This window comes from Sycon ciliatum, chromosome 1 (genome assembly GCF_964019385.1).
Source record: "Sycon ciliatum chromosome 1, ocSycCili1.1, whole genome shotgun sequence".
NCBI classification, from domain to species: domain Eukaryota; kingdom Metazoa; phylum Porifera; class Calcarea; order Leucosolenida; family Sycettidae; genus Sycon; species Sycon ciliatum.
This window is the reverse complement of record NC_088643.1, coordinates 54,222,941-54,247,940: the sequence shown is the minus strand read 5'-3', so window position 1 is coordinate 54,247,940 and position 25,000 is coordinate 54,222,941. Positions and strand designations below refer to the sequence as shown.

Genomic DNA, 25,000 nt, shown 5'->3' with positions numbered 1-25,000 from the left:
AAATAATCGAGCAGCAGTGCCGCGAAGCACTTATTATACTGATAGAGCAGTATTAGCCAAACATGGCTCAGGGATTTTCCTGCATTGAGTGTTGCACTAGCCACTCATCACACAGGACCAAGCTTGCAACTACTTGTAGTATGATTTGTTAGTTCACAATCTAGAGTTGTAGGTCTTAGCGTCCGTTCTTATCTCCCCTCGGGAAAGTTCGATTGGCTGTGACAAGTTGGAGACGATATTCTACTGCCCTTTATCATTCACAGTGTAAAGTGATAGGACTGGTTTTAACTAACGTGTGTTCTTAGGCCACACGTTTTTATTTCTATGTTTCTCGTCACCCGCGCGCATACGATTCAGGAGTCTGGAAGAAAAAAAGAAAAAAAACTGTGCTGCAGTGACTGTGCATGTGGTGACCAGCACACTCATGAACATGTACATAATGTGGCCTGGCCTGCGCGACACTTGATGCAGGGATGGCATTTTGTGCGCAATCTAGCTGCACATGCACAGATTGTGACATAAGCTCCTACCACATACATGTACTACTTCCTACCACATACATGTACTACTAGTAGTTGCTAACTATGGATGCTATTTTGCATAGTGTATTGGTAGATTTTAGTGTGAACAAAGGTCTAATGAACTTTTTTTATTTTTCGGTCATTTTTTATTTTTTTCCACCTCTCGCATACGTTTTTAGATTTTCAGGTGACGAGAAACATAGAAATAAAAACGTGTGGCCTTATATCCTCTCGGAAAAGTTTGAGATGCTGTGAAAAGTTGGAGAAGTGTTCTAATATGCTCCCTGAATTTTGAGAGATTCTCCAAAACTCTTCGAATTTCAAAGGCGGTCGAAACTTTGAGATTCCTGCATTCTTCGGTCCGGGCATGCGAACTGCTGCGAAAAGCCATGTGTTGGATCGTGAGCGCACGGCTTACCCCTTTCCCCTTGCGCACAGTGCGTACTGCATTCCAGTCTCTCAAGTCAAGATCGTGAGTGCCCCCTTTGGTGCTACGCATGTGTACTGCATTGGAGTCACTCAAGTCAAGATCGTGAGTGGCCCCTTTGGTGCTACGCATGTGTACTGCATTGGAGCCACTCAAGTCAAGATCGTGAGTGGCCCCTTTGGTGCTACGCATGTGTACTGCATTCGAGTCACTCAAGTCAAGATCGTGAGTGGTCCCGCGTGGTGCTACGCATGTGTACTGCATTCAAGTCACTCAAGTCAAGATCGTGAGTGGCCTTTGGTGCTACACATGTGTACTACACTTGAGGCACTCAAGATCCCGGCCCCTTTGGCGCTGTGCATGTGCGAAAGATCTCTGAATTCTTCGAGACCTGTCCCTAACTTATTCCAGTTTCTTCGACTTCCTGGATAATATATTTCTCCGAGATATAATAATAATAATAATAATAATAATTTGGAAAGGATGGGAGAACTTCAAATTCAAAGGATCAGTCGGGGAAGTGAACTGCCTGAAAAGAGAAAAAAAAAAACTAGGTTTCTAGGTTCAGCCTGGTCCCATAGCTCAGTGGTTAGAGCATTGCTCATGACAAGCAGGGTCCCAGGTTCGAGTCCTGGTGGGTCTGGCGTTTTTTTTCTCTTTTCAGGCAGTTCACTTCCCCGACTGATCCTTTGAATAATAATAATAATAATAATAATTAAAAAGCTTACGTGGAGATAAAAATGTAATTAACGCAATAAATGGAGTAAGCTGTGCACTCAGTACAACCACCATTAGCAACACTTGTTTTCATGTATAGTATCTTGTTCCTTGAACGTTTTCGTGGCCATCTCATCAGAAGGATTACTGGCAAATCAAAATTAAAACGTTCAAGGAACAAGATACTATACATGAAAACAAGATTTGCTAATGGTGTTTGTACTGAGTGCACAGCTTACTCTATTTATTGCGTTAATTATAATAATAGTTACAATTCGCATGTCACTCATGGAAGGATCCATGGGCTTAACGCATCTGTCAACGAAATCCACGAGATGCTAGAGAAAATTCAAATGCCCCCTTTAGGTGAGCAGCTCTCCAAAAAAAGTCCGACATTATCCTATTTGGACACGGTAACCCCAGTTATGAACAAATACTACGGGTATGGGCGGTGTGTGGGCGGAGAACTTGAATTGTCTATAAATTAGTGAGTGGATGAGGGTTAATGGCAGTGTTTGCCCCTGCTGGTATTGTGAATTGCGGAGTTCTGAGTATTTTCCCATGCAAGTTAGTTGCATGCTGCGCAGTGCCATTCCCCATATCCATGCTGCAAACTGCAACCTGTGCCATTGACGAAAAAAGTAGGCTTACAGGTAACTTACTCCGTACCTCAGATCCAGCAAAGGAAAACTAGAGCAGAGGTCAAAACACACCGATTCCCACGGTCCTAGAAGGCAGTTCAATGATGCCAGTGGCTGCATCACAAACGCTGCCTTCTGTTATGTGCACGGGCAGGTACGTAACAACTGGCCTGAACATGAGAGCCGTTTGTACTATATCCGTGGCCAGGAAGATGAAAGGACGAACGAAGCAGAAAAGGACCGTTGACCGTGGCGAACAACTGCACTTCCAGAGGGCACACAGCTTGTCAGAAGCAGCCGATTGCATCTTCGATAATCTTCTTTCCTAACTGCATTCAGCTTGGTCTTGCCTGTACGTTGTCTGGAAAGTGAAAGTACGAATGAAGGAAAAGAAGACTTACCCTTGCGAACAACTGCATATCCAGACGACACACAGCTTGCCAGAATCAGTGGGGTATATCTTCGTGAATCTTCTTCCCTAATTGCATTCAGCTAAGTCTTGCTCGTGCGTTGTCTGGAAAATGAAAGGATGGACAAAGGAAAATAAGACTTAGCCGTTGCGAACAACTGCATATCCAGACGACACACAGCTTGCCAGAATCAGTGGGGTATATCTTCGGTAATCTTCTTCCCTAATTGCATTCAACTTGGTCTTGCTCGTGCGTTGTCTGGGAAATGAAAGGATAGATGAAGGAAAAGAAGACTTAACCGTTGCGAACAACTGCATATCCAGACGACACACAGCTTGCCAGAATCAGTGGGGTATATCTTCGTGAATCTTCTTCCCTAATTGCATTCAGCTAAGTCTTGCTCGTGCGTTGTCTGGAAAATGAAAGGATGGACAAAGGAAAATAAAACTTAGCCGTTGCGAACAACTGCATATCCAGACGACACACAGCTTGCCAGAATCAGTGGGGTATATCTTCGGTAATCTTCTTCCCTAATTGCATTCAACTTGGTCTTGCTCGTGCGTTGTCTGGAAAATGAAAGGATAGATGAAGGAAAAGAAGACTTAACCGTTGCAAACAACTGCATATCCAGACGACACACAGCTTGCCAGAATCAGTGGGGTATATCTTCGTGAATCTTCTTTCCTAATTGCATTCAACTTGGTCTTGCTCATGCGTTGTCTGGAAAATGAAAGGATGGATGAAGGAAAAGAAGACTTAACCGTTGCGAACAACTGCATATCCAGACGACACACAGCTTGCCGGAATCAGTGGGGTATATCTTCGTGAATCTTCTTTCCTAATTGCATTCAACTTGGTCTTGCTCGTGCGTTGTCTGGGAAATGAAAGGATGGACGAAGGAAAAGAAGACTTAACCGTGGCAGACACCTGCATATCCAGACGACACACAGCTTGCCAGAATCAGTAATAACGAGCAAGCATAATCGGAGTTACACCGAGAGCTGGATGCTGGCCCATGCTTTTGGAGAAGAAACTTGCATTCTGAAAAGCGTTCCTTTAGTGCAAGGAGCTATACCAGGTCAGCGAGCCACACCATGTCAGCAGACCAGCGAGCCACATCATGTCAGCAGACCAGCGAGCCACACCATGTCAGCAGACCAGCGAGCCACACCATGTCAGCAGACCAGCGAGCCACACCATGTCAGCAGAGCCACACCATGTCAGCAGAGCCACACCATGTCAGCGAGCCACACCATGGCAGCAGACCCACGTTCTCTTTTCATCTTGTAGACACTTCAGTCTTCTTGAATTGCCTTCTAACTCTGTAGCCAGTGTGGGCTTTCTGCAGGCGCCTGGCCTGAACCTCATGAGCATTACTTCGTACGTGTGCAAATGTGGTCCCCGTTCTTGTCCTCAACGTTACGTTGTGGCTGCCCGCTATAAAATATACCTCTGGTTTTGCGCATCGCTACCCTCTCCAGTGCAGCGCCATGGATTGCCTGCAAGTCTTGAAGTCAATAAATCGTCAGACTGCACCCAAACACACACGTTACCTTATAGATATGGACATCTATCGGGGTCTGAGACCTCTGCCAGTCAGACGGCCGGTTTGCTTGACATCAATCTTGGCACTAATGAGCGAGAGAGCATCCGTGGACCGGCTGTTGTTCAGATTTGTACATGGATTTTGGACCTTGTTTTCGCGCAGCTCACTTCTCAAGCAGAACGAACAGTCCGGGTTGCTAGTATAATTATGTTGTATCTTGCCTGCTTCTTATTCTTACCTTTGGAGATTAGCATCACCTGAGCTGGCGTGCTGTGACTGCTGTTTGCATGTAGCATAGACTGTGCGGGCAGCATCGCGTTAATTTTAAAGATATGCCAGCGTGGCTAGTTGGCTGCTTTTTTTGCAATGCGCTGCCTTTCTTTTCTATAGCCGTCAAGTCAGTGATTTGAATGGACACGAGCACTTTACTAACGTTGCTGTGTGAATCCTGTTGTTGATGTTGGTATTCGTTGACACTTCTGCTGCTGCTGCTGCTGCTGTTGTTGTTGTCGTCGTCGTTGTTTTTTTGTCCAGGTCTTCCGAGGTGGCAAGTGGAAAACCATTTCTAGTGATGGGCTTGTGCCGGGTGACTTACTCTCTATTGGTATGTGCCACCAGTACTTGTGTGTGCGTGTGCACTTTTGTGACGTGTTACAAAGCACCCACTTCATGTGCCATGTGCCTTTTCACAGTTTACACGCTGGGTTTTGCTGGTCAGAATGCCGAGTACAGGTGCCTGTGCAATGCTAATAGGTTGGTGCCTGTTGGCGCCTGGAAGTCTGGTGTCCGCTGCGCAGTATTTAGTGTAGTTTGGCGAGCAATGAGTGGTACATTTGCGCACTCGCGTACTCTCTGAAGAAGGGCCATGCGTGCCAGCCCCACGAGGATCGGAGTCAATGCATGTCATACAGTTAGCAATACGTGTGTATCCACCTACATTTCTAGTCGGTCACCAGTGGCTAAGCAATGGTACGGAATTGATAGGACACAAGGACCATCTGTAGACGACCCGTGCTAATCTGTTCATAATGTGCATGTTAGCGCGGATAGCAGCTCTTTTCCGTTTCAAGCCCTTGCTGAAGTCCCGTGCAAGTACAGGCACGAGTATTCAAGTGTTTGGCACACGCATGTTCGCGTATCAGTAACACTATGTCACCCTATTGTATTATGTAAAGCTGGTAGTTTGCTCGATTGCATGCAATCTTATTTTGCTGATTTCTTATTGGATGCTGTGTACCGTGCTCTGCCAGGCCGCTCAACTGGAGATTTTGTAGTTCCGTGTGATGTGCTGCTGATGCGCGGCTCTTGTATTGTGGACGAAGCGATGCTGACGGGTGAATCTGTGCCACAGATGAAGGTCAGTGTGTCTTTACATAGATGTGTGTGTGTGTGCGCGCGCGCGCGTGTGTGTGTGTGTGTGTGTATGTGTGCGCGTGTGTGTGCGCGTGTGTGTGCGCTCGTGTGCGTGTATGTGTGTGTGTGTGTGTGTGTGTGCGCGCGCGCACACGTGCATTCACTTGCTTACAAGATGAGTAATATTCTCTTGGCAAGGAATAAAAACAGTGACCAGTCTGCTGCACCAGCAGAACCTTTTAGCCAGCTGTCCCCTCACACCTGCTCCCCCAAAGTCCAGCAGCAATCTGCGTTTCATATTTACTTTACTACTTTCAGCCAATAAGCACTTGTCACTTTTGCATTGAGGCACTTGTATAGTGTAGCATTGCTCCTATCTCAAACCCGCAGGTCGGTGGTATGTCGATGTGTTTGTTGGTGTTTAGGAGCCGATGGATGGTGTCAGCGACAACCCAGTGTTTGACATCAACACTCATGGCAGGCTGCACGTGATCTTCGGAGGGACCAAGGTCGTGCAGCACACCCCACCGCCCAAGTCCTCCGGTAGCATTCGACGTAAGGCAATACTATTTAATAACATCCATATTCTTTGTGAGCTCGTGAAGGCATCATGATGAGGAAGTTGCACGCAGTTCACATATAAATACTGTACTTTTCTCTTTCTTGTGTGTTCTTATTCCTGTCTTTTATACATGCTTTATTTGTGCTCAGCTTCTGACAATGGATGCTTGGGATATGTGCTGCGTACTGGATTTCACACGTCCCAGGTAAGAGATACTTTGTGCAAACTGGTATGCATCGTTTCACATATCGAAGGAGATCTGCTTTGGCAATCCTCAGATATGTGCCCAGTGCTGTCTTGTACTGTACTGAACATGTGCAAACCGGTGGTCTGCATTGTGTGTGTGCAAGTTGTTGTGTTTACGCACCTGCACTGCCTGCATTATGCTGCAACATCACCATACTGTCTGTACTCTGTATGCTTGAGATTGTGTGCGTGCATAACTGTGTGTTTGTGCACAGGGAAAGCTGCTCAGAACCATCCTATACAGCGTGAAGCGGGTGACTGCCAACAACCTGGAGACTTTTGCCTTCATCATGTTTCTGATGGTCTTTGCGGTTGCAGCATCTTCGTATGTTTGGGTGCAAGGTAGGGTTGCAACAGATTGACTTGAGCTTCAGATTATTTAGACTCTAGGCTGCGCATCATCAGCTGCCATTTTTTCCTGTCCATAATTTTTCGAAAAATAAAAAAACCCGTCATGCAAAAAGGGGTGGCCGTGGGTGGTCAAGAGCGCTCGCAAAATTTAACTTTTTGATTTTCCATACACTTGTTGCACACTGTGCTGTAGGATGGATTGTTGCAAACGCCCAACAAAGTCAGTCATGTACCAAGGTGTAGTTGTAGGAGGCACATGTGACATGGGCGTCAGTAGATCTACTTGACCCGGGTACAGTCATGCAGTCCATGCAGCCAGTGAATCTGGGGTCAGGAGTACTCATATTCTAACTGGGCATGGGGACAATCAAAAAAATAATAGGACAAAATGGAGGGTGTAGTGGGTGGGTGGGTGGGTGGGTGGGTCCGAGAAAAGTTTGCACGAGGACGGATTTTTTAATTTTTCTATATTTACGAACGACCCCTTCTTTATTTTGTGCATGTATTTTAATACTTCGAAGTACATGCACAAACATGTACAATGTGGTTTGTAAATTATCTCGGTCCATCCTTCTCTCAGTCTTTGTATCAAACATTTCACCCCCGTCGTTTCTTCTCATGGCGTGCTTTTCAGGTTCTGCCGATCCTGATCGTAACCGTTACAAGCTCTTCCTGGAGTGTACTCTCATCCTGACATCAGTAGTGCCTCCAGAACTGCCTATTGAGTTATCGCTGGCTGTCAACACGTCTCTCATAGCCCTCGTGAAACTCGGTGAGTTGCACTTGCACTTGTACACCGACAGTTCTGTACAAGTCTGATAAAACCAGGGGAGATGTTGATGCTACTCGCTAATTGGAACTTGCTTCCTGGACCTTATTCTCTGTCTCCTATTATTTTGTTTCATCATTGTTATGATGTGATGTGAGATATCAGTGTCTTATAGCAGCATTCCCTCCCCCCCCCCCCCCGAAAAATAAACATTTTTTAAACTCAATGCACTGCAGAGTCTATGTTGCATTCGCTTGCTTAGCTCCCTGTTTTCTGTTGCTGTGGCTGTTGTGACTGCGTTGTAGCAGATGCTTATGTCTATGTGGGCGGTGTGCTGAGTGCGAGTTTATATAAGAAATTTCGCAAAGGCTCCTTTCCCCTGCTCTTTGGGAAATCCGCGTAGCTCTGCTCCAGTTTGCTTGGGTTTCGTGTTGACATCATAGACTTTATGGGTGAATTCTATGGAAATGTTGGTGCTATTTCAAAGTTGGACGGTTGGTGCTTGTCTTGTATTTTTTTAATCCTAATTCTTCGTTTCTTTTTTGGTTGCCATCGCCGTGCATGCAGGAGTATTCTGCACCGAGCCATTCAGGATCCCCTTTGCTGGCAAGGTGGACTACTGCTGCTTTGACAAGACTGGCACACTGACCTCTGATGAACTGGTCGTGGATGGCATTGCTGGCATGGACAGGTATACAGAAATTTAGAAGGGACAGACAGACAGACAGTGACAGAGAGATTGATACATAATGGTGTATCGTTAAATTAACTTGTGCTAGTGAGAGGTACTTCAAAATATATGGGAAGGTTCTTATTCTGTTGTGCTTGACCTCTATGCTGGGTAGGCTACATTGCCGGGATAGTTGTTTGTTGCATAGAATGTACTAGGTTGTTAGTTGCAGTAAGTACTATGGCAGCTGGCGAGTGTCTTGCTGGGCAAGCATGCCTGTGTGTGGCTGTGTGTGCATAATTTGTTTGTGCTGCTTTCACCCGCTGACCCTTACAGTGAGAACATCAGTAAGCTATCGCCAGTTGCTTCCTGTGAGCCGACCACTCAGCAAGTGCTAGCTTCTTGCCACTCACTAGCTCAACTCGAAGATGCCATGGTCGGTGATCCCCTGGAGAAATCTGTCCTGTCCGCTATTGACTGGCATTTGTCTAAAGGTAATCCTTGCTCTCCGCTGTGTGTTGTGGTCAGCAACGTCTTTGTGAGCAGGAGCCATACCGTGAATGTTCATTTCCGGCTGACCATATTTGTGTTGTGACTTTTTTCATGCATCTTATCAGCTGACTGATGCTTGTTTTCTCGTCAAAGTTGAGACCAGAGCAGCTTCCGGGTATTGGAGCCTTTCTCAAAGTTAGTGGAAACTCTACACAACTCCACTTTAGGACCAAAACAAGGGTACGAATCTCGCCTCCAGTGGGATGTGTTGTACTACAGTCCATTTCAAAACTATAGACGCGTAGGGTTTGTGAAATATTTCAAATTTGGCTTGACCTTTTTGAGAATAGTTTTCGGAATATTGCTCAGGACCGCTCCACACTTACTCTCATTATAGTTTCTAAACGATTGGATAACAGACGCCCAATTTGGAAAAAATTATGCACAAAGTTATAGTTTTGAAATGGACTGTAGTACTTCCAAACCAGCTTGCAATGGTCAATGCACTGTGTACATTTGTTGTCTACGAGCCATTTTGCAGGTGTTGTATACTTTACAGCATTAGTTATTTTCTTCCGAACTTCAGTTTTTGAGAGCTCATGTCCGTTTTTCTATACGGCTGTGCGTGTTTGTTTGGTCGTCGCTGCACGTTGATCATCAGGTGATACGGTGGCATCGAGACACGGCAAGAAGCAGACCGTTCGCATCCTGCACCGCTTCCACTTCAACAGCACGCTGAAGAGAATGTCGGCAATTGTCTCCACTCAGGTCCAGGGTACAATGGGAACATCCTACTTGATAACTGTCAAAGGAGCTGCCGAGGTGCTACGTCCCAGGGTAGGTTACATGCCAAGTTTCAGAAAACAAACTCGTAGGGAATTTCAATAAATTCAAAGGGTTTTATGTGTTTAAATATGATTTGTCTTGCGCGCATCTGTATAGCATGCGTATCAGTTGTAGTACAGTGCAGTACAGTACGTTCACTGCTTATGCCTATGGTGAGGTCACATGGGGCGTCACAAGGTATTTCAGGGCGGTGCGGTCAACCATCAGACGTAGAGTTTACTCCTGGTGAGGGGGTCCGCTGGAGTTTTTTTTCCCAAAATCAAGAGCCCAAATAACAGTGCATTTTATTGATTCCCGGGGCGGGTTACCTGGGCAAAGAGTGGTGCAGCCAATACCGTAGTGACTGCAGCAGCGTGTGCGACTCCCCTGCATGATAATATCTCAATCAATAGAACAACACTGCATGATAATGTCACTGTGTGTGCACATACAGATCTTCTGTATTCATCACCCTGTGCATTGTTTTGTCTTGATCTCTATTGCTGTCTGTACGCTGTGTCCTTTCTTCGTTCCCTGCACTGGTCTAGTTTGCTGAGCTGCCTTCTCACTTTGACGCCGTCCACAAGCACTTCTCCTTGTGTGGTTCGCGTGTTCTGGCCTTGGGCTACAAGCACATCTCGGAGCCCAGCACTCAACAGGTCAGTCAGTCAGGCTGTGTTCACGTGAGAATTTCTATTAGCCAGAGTTGAAAGTCTGTATGGTAGTAGGACTCTTAGGAGCCAACGCCGCATACGGTTTTCTTTTCCGGAGTTGTGCAAAGCTCTTGCCAGATTCCTTAGTGGATGGGGCCCCGCGTTACCAGTCGAGGGAATCCCTTGTTCAGGGAACATTCGGTTTTTACACGAAAACTCAGGCGTTGATATGGAGATTGACAAGTACGCACGGTCAAATCGCGCCGTGCGCCCGCCGTGCGCCCGCGGCCCGAAAAGAGGAAGATGGATGCGCTGCGAAGGCCTCTGTTCTCATTGAAAGAGATGTGGCACAATTTCGATTTGCCTTGAAATATCAGTCCCTCTTTAGGTAACTTTGCGGAGGTAACCCCAAAAGTGCGGAGGTTGGACAGTGTTTTAGCCTGGCCTGTAGGGGTTTATGGAGGTTTTGCCCGAAAAAAAATTGAACTCTGCCATGTCGTTCTCGAGAGAGAAGCGACGAGAAGAAGCCCGTTTTGCATTTTCAACATTTTGTCATCATGGGCAAGATATCCACGAAGAAGAGACACTCTGGAGGTTCTCAATACCAGTTTGCGTGCAAGAATCCCTTCCACGATGAGTGGGAATCGCCTCGGCATAGCTCCAAGGATGTTCGGGTTCGCAAGTGTATTCTGGCAGTGTTGTCAGCGCTCTCTGGACGAGACGTATCTGCAATTTGTAGGAGCTGCGGACGACTGGCTGACTTGAAGGATTTAATCACCAACCACCCTCTGTACGAGCCTCGGAGGGGCGATAGCTATGGGGACTCTGTAGACATGGTAGATGCCAGCGAAGATGTTCCTCAGGCTCTCCCAGAGGTAAGCTCCTGCGATGATGTAGATGATTCTTTTCCCCCTGTCTTCAGCCAGTCCCGAGAAACCTCCTCAGCCTCAAACGAAGTACCGGTTGATTATGTTGAAAATGTTGATAATGTTGAAAATGTTGATTCTTTGAAGCGTTTAGAGAGAGTGTTGGTGGCCAAAAACTGTGCGTTGGCTGCATTGTCGAAGATGCATTTGCAGAAGGATAGCAAAATTGAATTACTTGAGAAGGAAATAATTAGTATGAAAAAGGAAAGTGTAGGTTCGCTTCTGAGCACCTCGGAAGGTCGCTTGGACTTGCTACGTAGGCTGTGTGTGGCTGAGCAGCCGCAGTTCAAAGCAGATGTGTTGAGTGCTGTTGAGTCAGCAAAGTCAAGTAGATCATTGCAGAACTTGCTGTCCATCCCGACGGGTCAGTTCAGCAACAAACCCTACAACAAGTTTGTTGAGACGTTTGTGACGGGCATGACCTCCAGCACGTTTACACTTGACTTCTCCGTTGCCGACCGCCGCACAGTTCTTCAAGCGCAAGCCATGGAGTCTCTCTATGCTGCTGCTAACTTGAATTACTGTGCAGAATTCCATGTTTTGCTCCAGGCGATAGTGTACAGCATCACCCAAAGCAAGACAACCCTCGACATTTTTGGTCACCTAGGGTCGGGGGGGAGTTATAAGCTCGTGAAAGATTGGTTGGCTGGGTTGGGTGGTAGCGAGCTGCAAGTTCCTGAAGGGTTCGTGAGTGTTGGGTTTGACAATGAGCAACGACAACTTAAGTCGTACCTCTCCCGTGGCAGCAATCGTTCCACGTATGAGGTTCTGACCAATGTTGTCTATGCCCGTCATTCCCATGTTCCTTCCCAAGAAAAGGGAGATTTCCATTTCCGAAATTGGAAATTTCCAACTGTCACTGAGATTCAATGTGCAATAGATCAGGTACCGGATCCTCTTGATCAAGAATCTTTGATTAAGCCACACTTGCTGAGTTTCATGAACAAAAGGATTGAAGCTCTTGTGTCTGAGCAGAGGCTATCAGCTGACCCAGTTGATAGCCATCTTGCATCATTGGAACGAGAAAGACGGTACCTGATCTGCCCTAAATGTTGCACACAGATGGAGCGCAGGCTGCATTTGTGTCCCAATGCGACATGCAGGGTAAATGTTAGGCAGGCATTGCAAGCTGACCAAGGCAAATCAGTGGTGTCGACCGAGCACATCAAAGTCACCAAGCCAGGCACACTAAAGTCAGGCACCGAGTTTGTGTATGTACCGCATGTGGACAGCAGTACCGGTGTTTCGTTAACCAGAGTGTCCTCAAAGACCAGTGGTGAAGATGTGCCCCTTGTGTCCCCGGCAGATGTTGGGTTTCTAGAGCCCATTTTTGTCAACCCCAACTCCCATGAAGCTGTTCGCATTGTATTGCGCGATGTTGGGAAGCGTGCAAGGGTAAAACAATGTGTAGGTGACGAGGGGGTGAGGGAATGGCTCACTGTTGTGTGTGACGGCTTGCCGTACTCCCTCATATTGACTGTGATGGAGGAGGCAAGGCGTGATGCAGCCAAATTGGCTAACCATGAAGCAGGAATATTGCATGTCGACTCAATGTCGAAGGCTGACCTGAAGAGTGCATGCAGTACAAGGGGCTTGGGTGTAACAGGGAACATGAGTACGTTACGTGAGAGGCTGAGGAAGTTTTTAGATGATCTGGTTGAGAAGGGTGAATTGATGCCCCCAACAAACATTCCTGATGGGGAGTTTGATTGGGTACTACCCATTTCAGGTGGCTTGCACTGGGAGATGAACATCATCCAGTGCATTGTCAAGTCTCTGTGGCCATTTGCCTATAAGGAGTTCGCTATTAGCCAGGGATATACTTCTCCTAAGCAATTGGATTGGGCCTTCAAAGCCAAAGACCACCACCGCACATACGATGAGCTGAGCCGTTTCACGGATGGCTGCTTTGACGAACTTCTGCGGCCATATGTACTCGCCCAGGAATCTGGCAGCAACACCCCTTCAGCAGAGGGTTTCTTCGTTTGGTGCAAGCAGTTCACCAACAATCATACGTATTCCTGGCTGCTGGAGCTGTGCACTCAGTACTGCTTTCCACTATTCATGCTTCGGCGGGGAGCACGGCACAACGACGTACCACTGTTCATTGAGTCTCGCAGAGTTCTCTCTCCATTGCTGCATGCGAGGAATCACACAACATATCAAGTGATTGACATGTCCGAGGAAGTCCGTCGCCTCTCGCTCTCAACAGATTTGCGAAGTCTCATTGACAGCACTCTCTTCCTCAGCAGGTCAGGAAAGGGTGACCTCCACCAGGCACTTGATGCTATCGTCGAAGAGCTAAATGCCAATGTGAAGTCATGGGTGTCAGGGGAGAAAGACTCAAACATGTGGCGCCGGGTGATCCGTAACCATGAGCAGCTCATGAAGCTCCGCTCCAAAGTATTCAGTGCCCTACAGCTGCCAGATCCAAAGTCGGAATCGAGAGCCCGTCCCGGTTATGCTAAGGAACTTCTGGTGTGGCGTGCGCGTCTGAGAACAATGTTGGTTCCCAATGGTGAGCTAGCGTTTTCAAGACCACTGCAATCCTTCAGTCCTGGTGAGGAATTGGTGCCGGATGCTGTGAACCTCACTGCTGTGGGTAAAGCCAGACGGAAGCAGCTAGCGACATTATTTGGAGATGGTGCCTATCCGCTGTCCAGGCAGTCTCAGCCACCACACTTTCTGACCACCGAAGAGGCCGAGAAACACGGAAGTGATACGAGACGGACTATGGCTTCCCTCAGGAAAGAATTCCAGCAGCTACTACATCTCGCGCCCGACAACAATGCTGCCTCTGCATTGTGCGATGAACTGGAGCAGGCTTCCACCCAGCCAGCAGTGTTGAAGGTCGTGCGCCAGATGCGGGATATGGTTTTGTGCATGGCTGACGGCGGCAATGCAGCTGATGATATGCCTCCATGAGTGGTGAGTGCTTTGTGCCTTGCATTTCTTTCGCCACTTTCATCCATTGGTGTGCGGTTTATGTGCTTTTGTCTATTCAAAGGTACATTCGGACACACTCATATTGACTTTTCTGTGCAATAAATTTATTTCAGTTAGTAGACATGTGTGTCTTTATGTGTCTTGTACAGTGTTCCAACATGCAAAGAAAAGATGTTTGCCTCGCTCGAATGCAGTCTGATTGTGTCCATAGTATGCATGGATGAGCAGTATTTTGCTCAAGTAGCTTTCTGTGTTGTTTTTGTGTGTGCACTTTCCTTGCAGAGACTGCTTCACAGTCGGTGTACTCGCCAAGGGAGGGCTGGTCCTGGCTTCCGTAGTTCTTCAATGTGCATTTTGCGTCATGCCACACACTCTGCATTGTCAAGTGCGAGCGCTACACTTCTTATTGACACCATGTCTTCTCCATTTATATACTTTCCACTTCATTGAGCAGCTGGCTCAAGCAGTGGGAGACTCCAGTGCAGAGACGCTGTACCTCGAACAAGGGTCATGGCTACCTCGCCGTGGTCTTATCCGTTACTCCTATGTCGCCGTTGGGGATATACACCCGGTTTTTTCCCTCACTACTGCGTCCGTCAGCGCGAGGGTTTTTTCCCGGCTGGCTCGGTCCAGGAAAATTAATCTGACGGCCCCAAGTGGTTCTGCATCATGGCCCGGCTATCACCATGATCACGGCTATTTCCTCTATTTCCATTTGAGACACTGAGGTGCATGTACATGTGGTGCAAACCAGTGCTCCTATTCATAGTGGTTCAGTGTGATGTTTGTTGACTACTAGCATTGTTCTGTTGTCCAGAAAGTGTCAATTTCTGATGACGCATACATTATTATTTCAATGTTGACATTCTGAGGTGAATTGATACCAGACTATGGTGTTTGCACACAACAAGTATCCAACAGGTGATGTTTGAAGGACCAGCAGTCCAATTTTATTTTCATTCTTCAGTGGGGCTCGTGGTGGAATCTGGGGTGTTCATCGCGGTGGGATATGAACTGCTTCTTGCAGAGCATGCCACTGGGTCAGCTCTTGCTGTTGTGACACTTGAGCTGGTTGAGGGCAAAATCTCGTCCACAGGATGCGAGCTGTACGTGTGTCGAACTCCAGAAGGAGCGACCACCACGACCAAAACCTTGGCTCCACTTCCAACATGCAACTCTGCGGCCTGCAGAACACAAATGAAGCGAAGTCTTCATGACAAATTGCGCAAGTTCAGAATTGCGATGTGCATTCAACTTACCTTTTTTAGGAGTCCATTCTTCCGTTTTGAAAGGAAATTTCTTCTCCTGCTGTCACTTGAAACGAGGCCAGTGACTACACTTTTTCGACTTTTCTTCTCCTGAGCCATTGGGTGTTGAACACTGCGAAGAAGCTTGAAAAATCACCAAGGATCACTCGAGAAAGAAGAAAAGGCTTTCGACTTTTTTTGAATTTGGCGCACAGACCGTCGAGCGCGAAGAAAATATTCACCAAAACAGCGTCGTCATCTTTTTTCCGGTGCGGTCTGCCGAGGTAAAAGGGCCGAGGCCGGCAAGGCGGCTACGCGGGCCTACGCGCAGCTACGGATCACCATGATCACCTTGGCGACCAGACAATGTCAAGTGTTCCCTAAACAAGGGATACCCAGGACTGGTTACCAGTAGTTTGATACCCTCATTCTGATTCCATGATGGTGACTGACTGCATTCCATTCCGATTCCAGAATGACCAAACAAATGCAACCTAAGTGTAGTACAGTCCAGTACCATGCCAGCACAACATAACCTAAAGTCCATAACTGTAGTACGCGTGTGTTGCAGGAAGAAGATGGCAACTTTTTTTTTTAGTTTTGTGGTGTTCTGATTTAGATGCTACTGTCACCTGGCCGTGTCCCTAATTCATAACACTGCCACCTCCGTGCTTTCTACATGCTTGCGTGTGTGGCTGTACAGATTCGTGAAATGAAGAGAGAAGAGGCTGAAAGTGACCTGGTGTTTGGTGGATTCCTGGTTGTGTCGTGCCCACTGAAGCCTGACTCGAAGGCTGTTATCAAGTCCATTAGAAAATCCTCTCATCACGTAAGAGATACTTTTTATCTGTTACTCTAATAGCTTGATTCTGTATGGGTGCCTAGTTGCGTATGTTACTGTCCTGCCTTGCTGGCGAGTGAAGGCCGACCACTGTCGCTTTTCTAGTGCCCCGTGGCCAAGCAGACCATTATGCCCTGTAGCAGTGCAATCCAGCTTATTTCAGTAGTTGTTCACATGCGCAGCATTCTACTCGTAGCACCATTCTCAAGTGAGAAGTCGTAATTTATTGACCAGCACTCTTGTACCCACTGGTGAATGCTAAAACAATTATTTGTCTCTTGTACTCTGTGTTATCTACAATGTGGACTCTCTTGCCCTTCCTGTCACAGAATTGTGTTTGACTTCATCTTTAATTCTTGAAGTCAATGTGTGTTTGTGGTCTCTGTCTCTGTCTGTATGTCTTCCGTAGGTCAACATGATCACGGGCGACAATCCACTGACAGCATGTTATGTCGCCCAGCAGTTGTCCATTGTCACACGGCCCATGCTGCAATTGGTTGAACAGACCTCCTCCTCAGGTAGAGTAAAGCTAGTCCAGGTATTCGTGCACTGTGCTGGCTGTGCTTTACAAACCCTGACTTCTGCTGCTGCCACTGCCGCTGCTGCTGCTGCTGTCGCTGCTGCTGCCGTTGCTGCTGCTGCTGCTGTCGCTGCTACTGCTGTCGCGACTGCTGTCGCGACTGCTGCCGTTGCTGCTGCAACTGCCACTGCTGCTGCTGCCACTACTGCCGCTACTGCTGCTGCTGCTGCTGTTAGATTTGTGGTTACACAGTACACCAGTGGAACAGGTTAAGGCGAATTCGTTGCAACTCTGCGCTTCATGCTTAGTGCAATCACCATTGAGCAACATTTGTGGTTGAGAATTATTTTGCATGCCTCAGTATGATGTTCCGAAGTGCAAAGAGGGCAAGATTCCATGTCTACAATGTCTTGTTTGCTGATCATGCAGATGAGAAGAATACCAGCTGGCAGTGGCAAGGTCTGGGTGGAGAACCGGCACCTGCTGATGATGTGCTGCCTGCCAAGGGTATTTCTCAGCTGATGGACACACACCAGTTGTGTCTGACTGGCCCTGTAAGCATGCATAGGTATTGCTTATAATAAGCCATGTGTAGTCCGAGCAGCCATTGCAAAGTGCTTGCGATGGCCACTGGAGGATACTAGTGCTTACAATCTGTTCTTGTAGTTGTAGTTCATTGCATGCATTGCTGTTTGACAGGTAGGAGAAGGATCAGTTGTGATGATATAAATCTATTGAATGACGGAAATGAGGTCCTATAGGAGGTACATCGCTTGCTCTTGTTACAGCTCTTTGCTGGAACAAACTTTGTGAAATGTAGAAATCGGTACATGTACAGTCTTACTGAACCCGGTGTCACTCTAAGCACAAGTTGTTCAAGGTCTCAGCAAGCCAATAAAAACCATGAAAAACCTTACACACACCATCTTCAAGTGGTCTCTTCGCTGCAAATTACAAGATCTCAGCCATCATCAGGATTGAGGAGAAAAACTAGAAAACAAACAAGAATAATAATGAGAGGGCTCTCGTAAATGAGCAATGGTTCAGAACTGATTTCACATTCCCATCCAGGAAGCATTTGGCAGTCAGCAGGATAGGTGGTGCACTATGAAGTTCCATAGCTTTGGTCGGAAAAAGGCAAGGGCAAAATTATTTTCAAAATCCATTCATAGGAATCTTGCGTGAAAGCGGGAACTTTTCAAGTTTTTCTATGAGAAGTGGGTTTCGTCAATCATGCACGCACACGGTCATTGTATGACAGTACGCAGGTGCCATAAATTGCTGTGCTTCACACACGGTGATGACTATGAATGTAGTTTTGATTGTGGAGATCTTTCCTGGGCAAACACCGTCAAAAGTTAACATGAGCTTCCGTTACTCGAAGCCGTAACATCTAAGTCATGCGCGTGTTTTGTTGCGCGCGGTCTCTTGTATGGCCATGATACGTTTCAATGTCATTGTTCTTGTATTCCGTTCAGGCAATTTCTCACCTCCAGACTCTGAAAGGCCGCAGGCGGGGTACTCTATTAGAGGACATCTTGCCGCATGTATCTGTGTTTGCACGAGTGGCACCCAAGCAAAAGGTGCGTGTTTCTCTTCTTGCTCATAATAACTGAACATCTTCCCTTTGTCCAAGCCAACATTATTCACTTGCACGTCTTGACTCTTGAGAAGTACAATAGTACTGAAGAATGTTGTTTGCTAATACAGACCAGCTGTTCATGTTGACACATGCACAGGAAATGCAAAACTAATGGATTATCAGACTCGTCAATAGGCCTTTTGCCCATACAAGAGGCTCTATGACTATGAATAGGCCTATTTTTCTCACACCCTTGCACGTCCTTTGCTGTTAGAGGTTGCACGGGCATGGCACTTTATAGACAGACACCTTGCTTACCCACTTCCCTGGGAGCCGTCGCCGCTGCTTCTCCAGCAGTACTAGCTGTGTGATGCAGGCGCATGCTGTTGATGCGTACGTATCTGGGCTTGGGTGCTGGGTAGTGCTACAAGTGCTGAAAGTGACCTGTGACAACGTGTGGAAAATAGCAATTAGTCGCTATTTTAGTGACGGTCGTAATTTTACCAAGCACTTGTACGATTGTGGTGTTGTGAACTGGTCGCAAAATGCTATAGTGTGCAGGAGTGCGTGAAATGAACAGTGCAAAACAGGTGCAAATGTAGGTGTTCTGCTTTCCCTGGAAGGAGTCTGTGGACTTGACTTAGTGGTGACTGTGCACCCATTTGGTACTAAGAATAACAATGTTGTTCACACTCAGCATGTAGAAAAGAAGCAAGTGATAGTGACAGTGCTGCCACATCAGTGTACACAGTTAGACACAGGTAGGCACAGTTTTAGCATTACACGATGCACACTGTACTGGTAAAGAACGGTTTGATGTTTCAACCTCTTTCACACCACTCTACCCTGTCAGGCTGCACGCAATAAATGCTCTCCAGCTGCACAGCAATGCGCTGTTTTGTTACTCTGCTGATCAGAGTGGAATTTGCTGAAATCCGGGCTGCTCTGACTATCTGCTGCAGGCCTAGTGTTGCTGCTGGTCCCTTGATGGTGTTGTCTTGTGACACTCTTGGCCTACTCTAGCTGTCAATGCCAGCATGCGGGTCTTACATTGTGCACTGGGTGTGTGTGTGTGTGTGTATGTGCGTGCGTGTGCGTGTGTGTGCGCGAAAACACTTGACTAAATGATGTGCGTGATGTTCTGTTTGCTGGCTGGATGCGTGTACTCCGGTCCCTTCGATCTCTGTTGTCTTTACCGGGTCTAACTGTTGCGTGTACTGCGGTCCCTTCGATCTCTGTTGTCTTACTGGGTCTAACTGTTGCGTGTACTCCGGTCCCTTCGATCTCTGTTGTCTTACCGGGTCTAACTGTTGTGTTTCATTACGTTATGTTTTTGATGTGTGTTGTTTCCTCATGGACGGTTAGGAATTGGTGATCACCACGCTGAAGGACCAGGGCTTCACAACCTTGATGTGCGGGGATGGTACAAATGATGTAGGAGCCCTGAAGCATGCCAATGTCGGTGAGTTCTCCTTCACTTTATGTGTGTGTGAGTGTGTGTGTGTGTGTGTGTGTGTGTGTGTGTGTGTGTGTGTGTGTGTGTGTGTGTGTGTGTGTAAGTGCGTGTGTGCGTGCGTGTGTGTGTGTGTGCTCCACAATCCAGTGTGTCGTTACTATATAGCTTTCATGGCTGAGGTTGTTGGTACCTCTGTTGGCCCTGGGTTCCCAGTACCCAGTTGCCGAGGCTGGTTGGTAAAATAACTCCAATTTCACTTCAAGGTACCAGTGCATCTAGTGTCTGCTTTTATCAAAGCAGCGTGCTGTCTATCCTGGTTACCCCAGCAAGTGTAGGGTGTGCATAGGTAACTGTCTTGGCCGTCCTATTCCGATGTACTCCGTGTGGTGTAGACCAGGTGTGCATTGGGGGTCGATTCACATGGCTTCGCCAGTCGTGTGGATTGGACAGTTATCTGGCGCTTGTCTTGATCTGATTCAGTCAGAATCAGATCCGCTATCGTTGCTATAAAGAGAAAATCTGTGGGTGCAATATCCAGTGCATTTGCAGATGTGCGTGCTTCTCTTGCGACGGGCGTATACATGGTACATGGTGTGTGTGTGTGTGTGTGTGTGTGTGTGTGTGTGTGTGTGTGTGTGTGTGTGTGTGTGTGTGTGTGTGTGTGTGTGTGTGCATGTGTGTGTGTGTGCATGTGTGTGTGTGTATATGTGTGTGTGTGTATATGTGTGTGTATGTGTGTGTGTGTGTGTGTGTGTGTTTGTGTGTTTGTGTGTTCTGCACTGGATACCTTAACTGTTATCATGGACACTCAACGAGTGCATGCACGTCTGCTGCGGGTTCTGGTTGGTGTTGGTGAAGTAATCAACGAGCAGTTACACCCAATTTCCACTGTGGAAATTAGTAACAGTACTGTTCTGTCACGGGCACTCACTGGCGCAGAAGACTGTATATTCCCAAGACTAAGGCTGTGTTTACATGAAGCGTTTCAACCCGGGTTGAGTTCGACCCGGGTCAGATTTCAACCCGTCATGTACACAAAGTGAATGGCGCGTTTACATGACGCATTGCGCTCGCCCCGGGTTGAAATTTCGCCCCGGGTTGATTTCAACCCTCCCCCCAAGGGGAGGGTTGAAATCAACCCGGGTCAAGAAAATCGTACAAACGTACTTCTATGCGTATCTCGCGCCAGGTTTGAACAGCACTGCAGATGCAAATTTCGCGCGAACGGATTCACGTGACCATACAGGACTGTAGAAGTGGACTTTTGGCGGCATATCAGTATTTGACCCGGGTCAACTGTCTTCATGTAAACGCTCACCTCTTTTGTCTATCGTACAGACTTTCAACCCGGGCTGAACTCGACCCGGGTTGAAAATTCTCATGTAAACACAGCCTGAGTAGAACCGACTCTTTCATTCCAAGAACTACTAATACAACTCTGACAATGCATTACAGCGCAAGCAAACAAAAGGGTACAGCTAGAAACCTCATGCCGCACGCACAAGAACACAACCGGAAATCTCCACTATGCAAAGCTGGCTCAGCGAAACTGACGCCAGCGGAACCTACATCGGAGCCCGCTGCACAAATGTGATATTACATGAGGCATCGAGGTGCACCCAAGCGGAGCACATCTATTATGGATACAGTATGATGCCAGGAGCTAAGGTCAAAGCACAGAGAACAGACCGTATGACCGCAATGGTATTGATCACAACTGGAGAGGAAGAGAAAGCAGATCGCAACTGAACAGGTACCTTCCAGCCTTTGAATGATTAGTATTTGGATTTTGCTGCAACACAACCCAATGCAGACTTACACAGTGTTGGATGGGGGTGGGAGTTACGGACTCTTGCTTGACCCAGTGCTCAGCAGTAGTGTATGCATTGTGTGTGTGTGTTGTATTGTTTCAGGTGTTGCACTGCTTGCCAATCCTGTGCCATCCAAATCCAAGAAGAAGGTTGCTGAAAGTAGTGTTGATCCACCACAGGTAGGTATTAGCCAGCCAGTTTTGAATGTACTGTGGATGAAACACGGTGTGTATGTGTGTGTGTGTGTGTGTGTGTGTGTGTGTGTGTGTGTGTGTGTGTGTATGTGTGTGTGTGTGTATGTGTGTGTGTGTGTGTGTGTGTGTGTGTGTGTGTGTGTGTGTGTGTGTGTGTGTGTGTGTGCGTGTGTGAGTGTGCGCGTGCGAGGGAGAGAGAGAGAGAGAGAGAGAGAGAGAGAGAGAGAGAGAGAGAGAGAGAGATGTGAAGATAGGAAGCTACAAGTATAAATAACTGCTTGACTGCCGCAGCACTCTGTGGTTTAATTGTTTCACTGCTTCCTTTGCATTCTGTTTGCTTTACAGGGAGACGATGGCAGGACTGCTGCAGCAGACAATCGCCCTGTCCCAACCCGCATTGTATCTCGCCGAGCGCTTAGAGGTGACTCAGCAGCAGCGTCTGCAGCGCCCCTTGATAGAAATGCTGAAAGGCAGAAGGTGATTTTCTTTGCAGCAGTGTATGTGCATGCCTGTGATTTTCACATTTCTGTCACGTTCCTATACCTTTAACCGTGTAAGACTGGTTAGGGTGTACGGTATAGTCTTCTGTACACACCATCAAGACTCTATACCATAATGTTGTTGAGTGCAGCACGCACATTCAAGAATTATAGACTGGCCGCTTTCTCTTGCATGCTCAGTTGAAGTTTCCTGTGTCTGGTCTTATTTCCTTATTCAGAAACTAAGTGAATTGATGAAGAAGGTCGATGAGATGGACCAGCAGACTGTTGTGAAGTTAGGCGATGCATCCATTGCATCTCCGTTCACATCCAAGTACAACTCCCCAATCAGTAGTAAGTGCCTTACAATGTAGTGCAGTGGTTGATCATCACAATCTCTGTAGTACGGCCATATCTTACTATAGTGTACCACCCTTTGCTTGGAAGCATTGCCCACCCTGTGTGCTTTGGAACACCGTACCTGTACCTGTGCCTGTACACTGCTGCTCATCATGTACATTATATCATATCTTTCTAAGTGACAGTAACTGTCCGTGCATGCTGCAATCGTTACAGTGCAACTGATTAGAATGTAGACACATTCATTTATTGTACACATGACTTGATGTGTGTGTTTTTCTGTACGTGTGTGTGTGTGTGTGTGTGTGTGTGTTTGGTGTGTGTGTGTGTGTGTGTTTGGTGTGTGTGTTTGTTTATTGTGTGTGTTTGTTCTGTGCATTGTGTGTGTGTGTGTGTGTGTGTGTGTGTGTGTGTGTGTGTGTGTGTGTGTGTGTGTGTGTGTGTGTTGTGCGTGTGTACTTGTCATGTGTGAAGTTGAGCATATTCTCAAGCAAGGGCGCTGCACGCTGGTGACAACGTTGCAGATGTTCAAGATTCTGGCACTCAATGCTTTAATCCTGGCCTACACCCAGAGTGTTCTGTTCATGGACGGTCTCAAGTTCTCTGACAGGTAAATGGATGCTGCCTAGCACAGCCTTAACACCGTCTGCACTATAATTATAATACAGTCAAACCTCGTTAGTACGAACACTGATAAAGCGACCTTTCCATTAGTACGAACTAGGGCCAATCCTATGGTTGGCCAGGCATCGCATCAAGTCAAAATTACTCGTTTACGACGAACTCCTGTTCGGCGAACTTCCGTGAAGACGAACTAATTTCAAGCATTATTTGAACAAAATCAGCGTGTAGTACGAACGTTCGGTCCCCGTGGTTGCGCTGGCTGTAGTTTTTTTTCCGATAGTCGAGGCCTCTTGTACTAGCAAAACATGTTAGATGTTACAAGGCAGAGGACATGCTGTCATGAATTCATTGCACATTGTACTTACCTGTTGCTGGGTTACGTTATGAAAAAATGCTTTACATGTGCCACAGCATGCACCTTCTCATTAATACAATCCATATGATAGCCATAATTATCATTCTTTTGTCAGACCTGGATAAGAAGAACTCCGGATAAGACAAACAAACTTGTTCAGTGCCTTGAAGTTCGTCCTAACGTGGCTTGACGGTAGTACTTACTTAGTACCGTGTTTTCGGAATTTAGCGCCAGTCTTTTATTACTGCCTGTCTGAAATAAGCGCCGCATCATTTCAGGGCTGTTGCGTAGATTTTTTTCCCAGTGGATGAAAGTTTTGGGCTCGCAAACTACTTAGCACGTCGGCCAGTATTGCTGAAAATTCTGTACTTCTTTATAGTGCATTTCAAAACTAGCTGATCCGTGATAACGAGGGTAAAATGGATGTGTTATGGGATTTCGGTCTTTGACCACTTTGTGGTGGGTTTGATCTACTCACCTCCCACCGTTTAGGCGCTGCATCTGCGCCTTGATCCTAGAGGGTGGTGGCATTCCTACGGATGCGGAAAACTCGGCTGGAACCGTGAATTTTTTCATTTTTTTATCCGAGATATTGTGAACATGTTTATTAGAGTTTTGTGCCGGCTGCAAATCATTGGGCTATTTACAAGGAGCGACGAGAAGATTAGAAAGCGTCTAGGAACTGTCGAGACATTGCTTTGAACTTCCGAGATACGGAGAAAATCGCTCAGTATGGACTCGGATAAGACGTGCACCTGAAGTACAAATTGCATGGCATCGGTTTTGCTTCCTGAAGAGCGCCTACAAAGTGTACTGTCATGATGGACTTGAGTGAAGCGTGCTTCCTGCAATGCTGTGTGTGGACAATGCATTGCACTGCTTCAACTTCACATGCCCAGCTCCGCATGTCTGCATTGTAGTTGTGCCCTGTACTGTACAGTCCATTTCAAAACTATAGACGCGTACCTAGGCAAAAACCGTTATGCCAGCATCTATACCACATAAAATCTGTGATCACTTTGTGCATAAATTTTTCCAAATTGGGCGTCTGTTATCCAATCCTTTAGAAACTATATGAGAGTAATTGTGGAGCGATCCTGAGCAATATTCCGAAAACTATTCTCAAAAAGTTCCAGCCAAATTTGAAATATTTCAAAAACCCTACGCGTCTATAGTTTTGAAATGCACTGTAGTCGATGCACTTGTGATCATAGGTTGTTCCCGCGTCCTGTTTGTGTTTGTTGTTTGTTTGCAGCCAAGCCACCCTGCAAGGAATGCTGCTAGCCGGTTGCTTCTTGTTCATTTCTAGATCCAAGGTAAGCAACGCTGTGTCTGCTTCGTTTCTTCATCTGGAGATCGCTTTCTATTCATGCCAATGTAACGCTATTTGGATAGCTTAAAATGTTACGCCTAGTGATGTCATTCCAGGTGGAAACATTTGTGTAGCGATATCTTATGCCAATGGTTCTCTGCTTT

General features: G+C 46.8%; 2 protein-coding genes across 2 annotated transcripts in view; both read left to right on the top strand.

Moving 5' to 3' along the window:
- Positions 1–25,000, top strand: part of LOC135831064 (endoplasmic reticulum transmembrane helix translocase-like) — a 37,230-nt gene that overhangs the window by 8,703 nt on the left and 3,527 nt on the right. Inside the window, exons 6-25 of the mRNA XM_065343316.1 lie at positions 4,797–4,866; positions 5,513–5,619; positions 6,041–6,170; positions 6,327–6,382; positions 6,639–6,765; positions 7,409–7,546; positions 8,111–8,234; positions 8,550–8,707; positions 9,367–9,542; positions 10,079–10,189; positions 16,006–16,131; positions 16,553–16,661; positions 17,093–17,217; positions 18,142–18,246; positions 19,611–19,707; positions 21,615–21,691; positions 22,052–22,183; positions 22,425–22,539; positions 23,020–23,155; positions 24,780–24,840. Coding sequence (XP_065199388.1) covers positions 4,797–4,866; positions 5,513–5,619; positions 6,041–6,170; positions 6,327–6,382; positions 6,639–6,765; positions 7,409–7,546; positions 8,111–8,234; positions 8,550–8,707; positions 9,367–9,542; positions 10,079–10,189; positions 16,006–16,131; positions 16,553–16,661; positions 17,093–17,217; positions 18,142–18,246; positions 19,611–19,707; positions 21,615–21,691; positions 22,052–22,183; positions 22,425–22,539; positions 23,020–23,155; positions 24,780–24,840 — 2,280 coding nt within the window. The remainder of the gene's footprint in view (positions 1–4,796; positions 4,867–5,512; positions 5,620–6,040; positions 6,171–6,326; positions 6,383–6,638; positions 6,766–7,408; positions 7,547–8,110; positions 8,235–8,549; positions 8,708–9,366; positions 9,543–10,078; positions 10,190–16,005; positions 16,132–16,552; positions 16,662–17,092; positions 17,218–18,141; positions 18,247–19,610; positions 19,708–21,614; positions 21,692–22,051; positions 22,184–22,424; positions 22,540–23,019; positions 23,156–24,779; positions 24,841–25,000) is intronic.
- On the top strand, positions 10,512–14,968 carry LOC135831065 (uncharacterized). The gene is made up of 2 exons (XM_065343317.1): positions 10,512–14,037; positions 14,338–14,968. The coding sequence occupies exon 1, from the start codon at positions 10,741–10,743 to the stop codon at positions 14,032–14,034; it is 3,294 nt and encodes a 1,097-aa protein (XP_065199389.1). The 5' UTR covers positions 10,512–10,740; the 3' UTR covers positions 14,035–14,037; positions 14,338–14,968.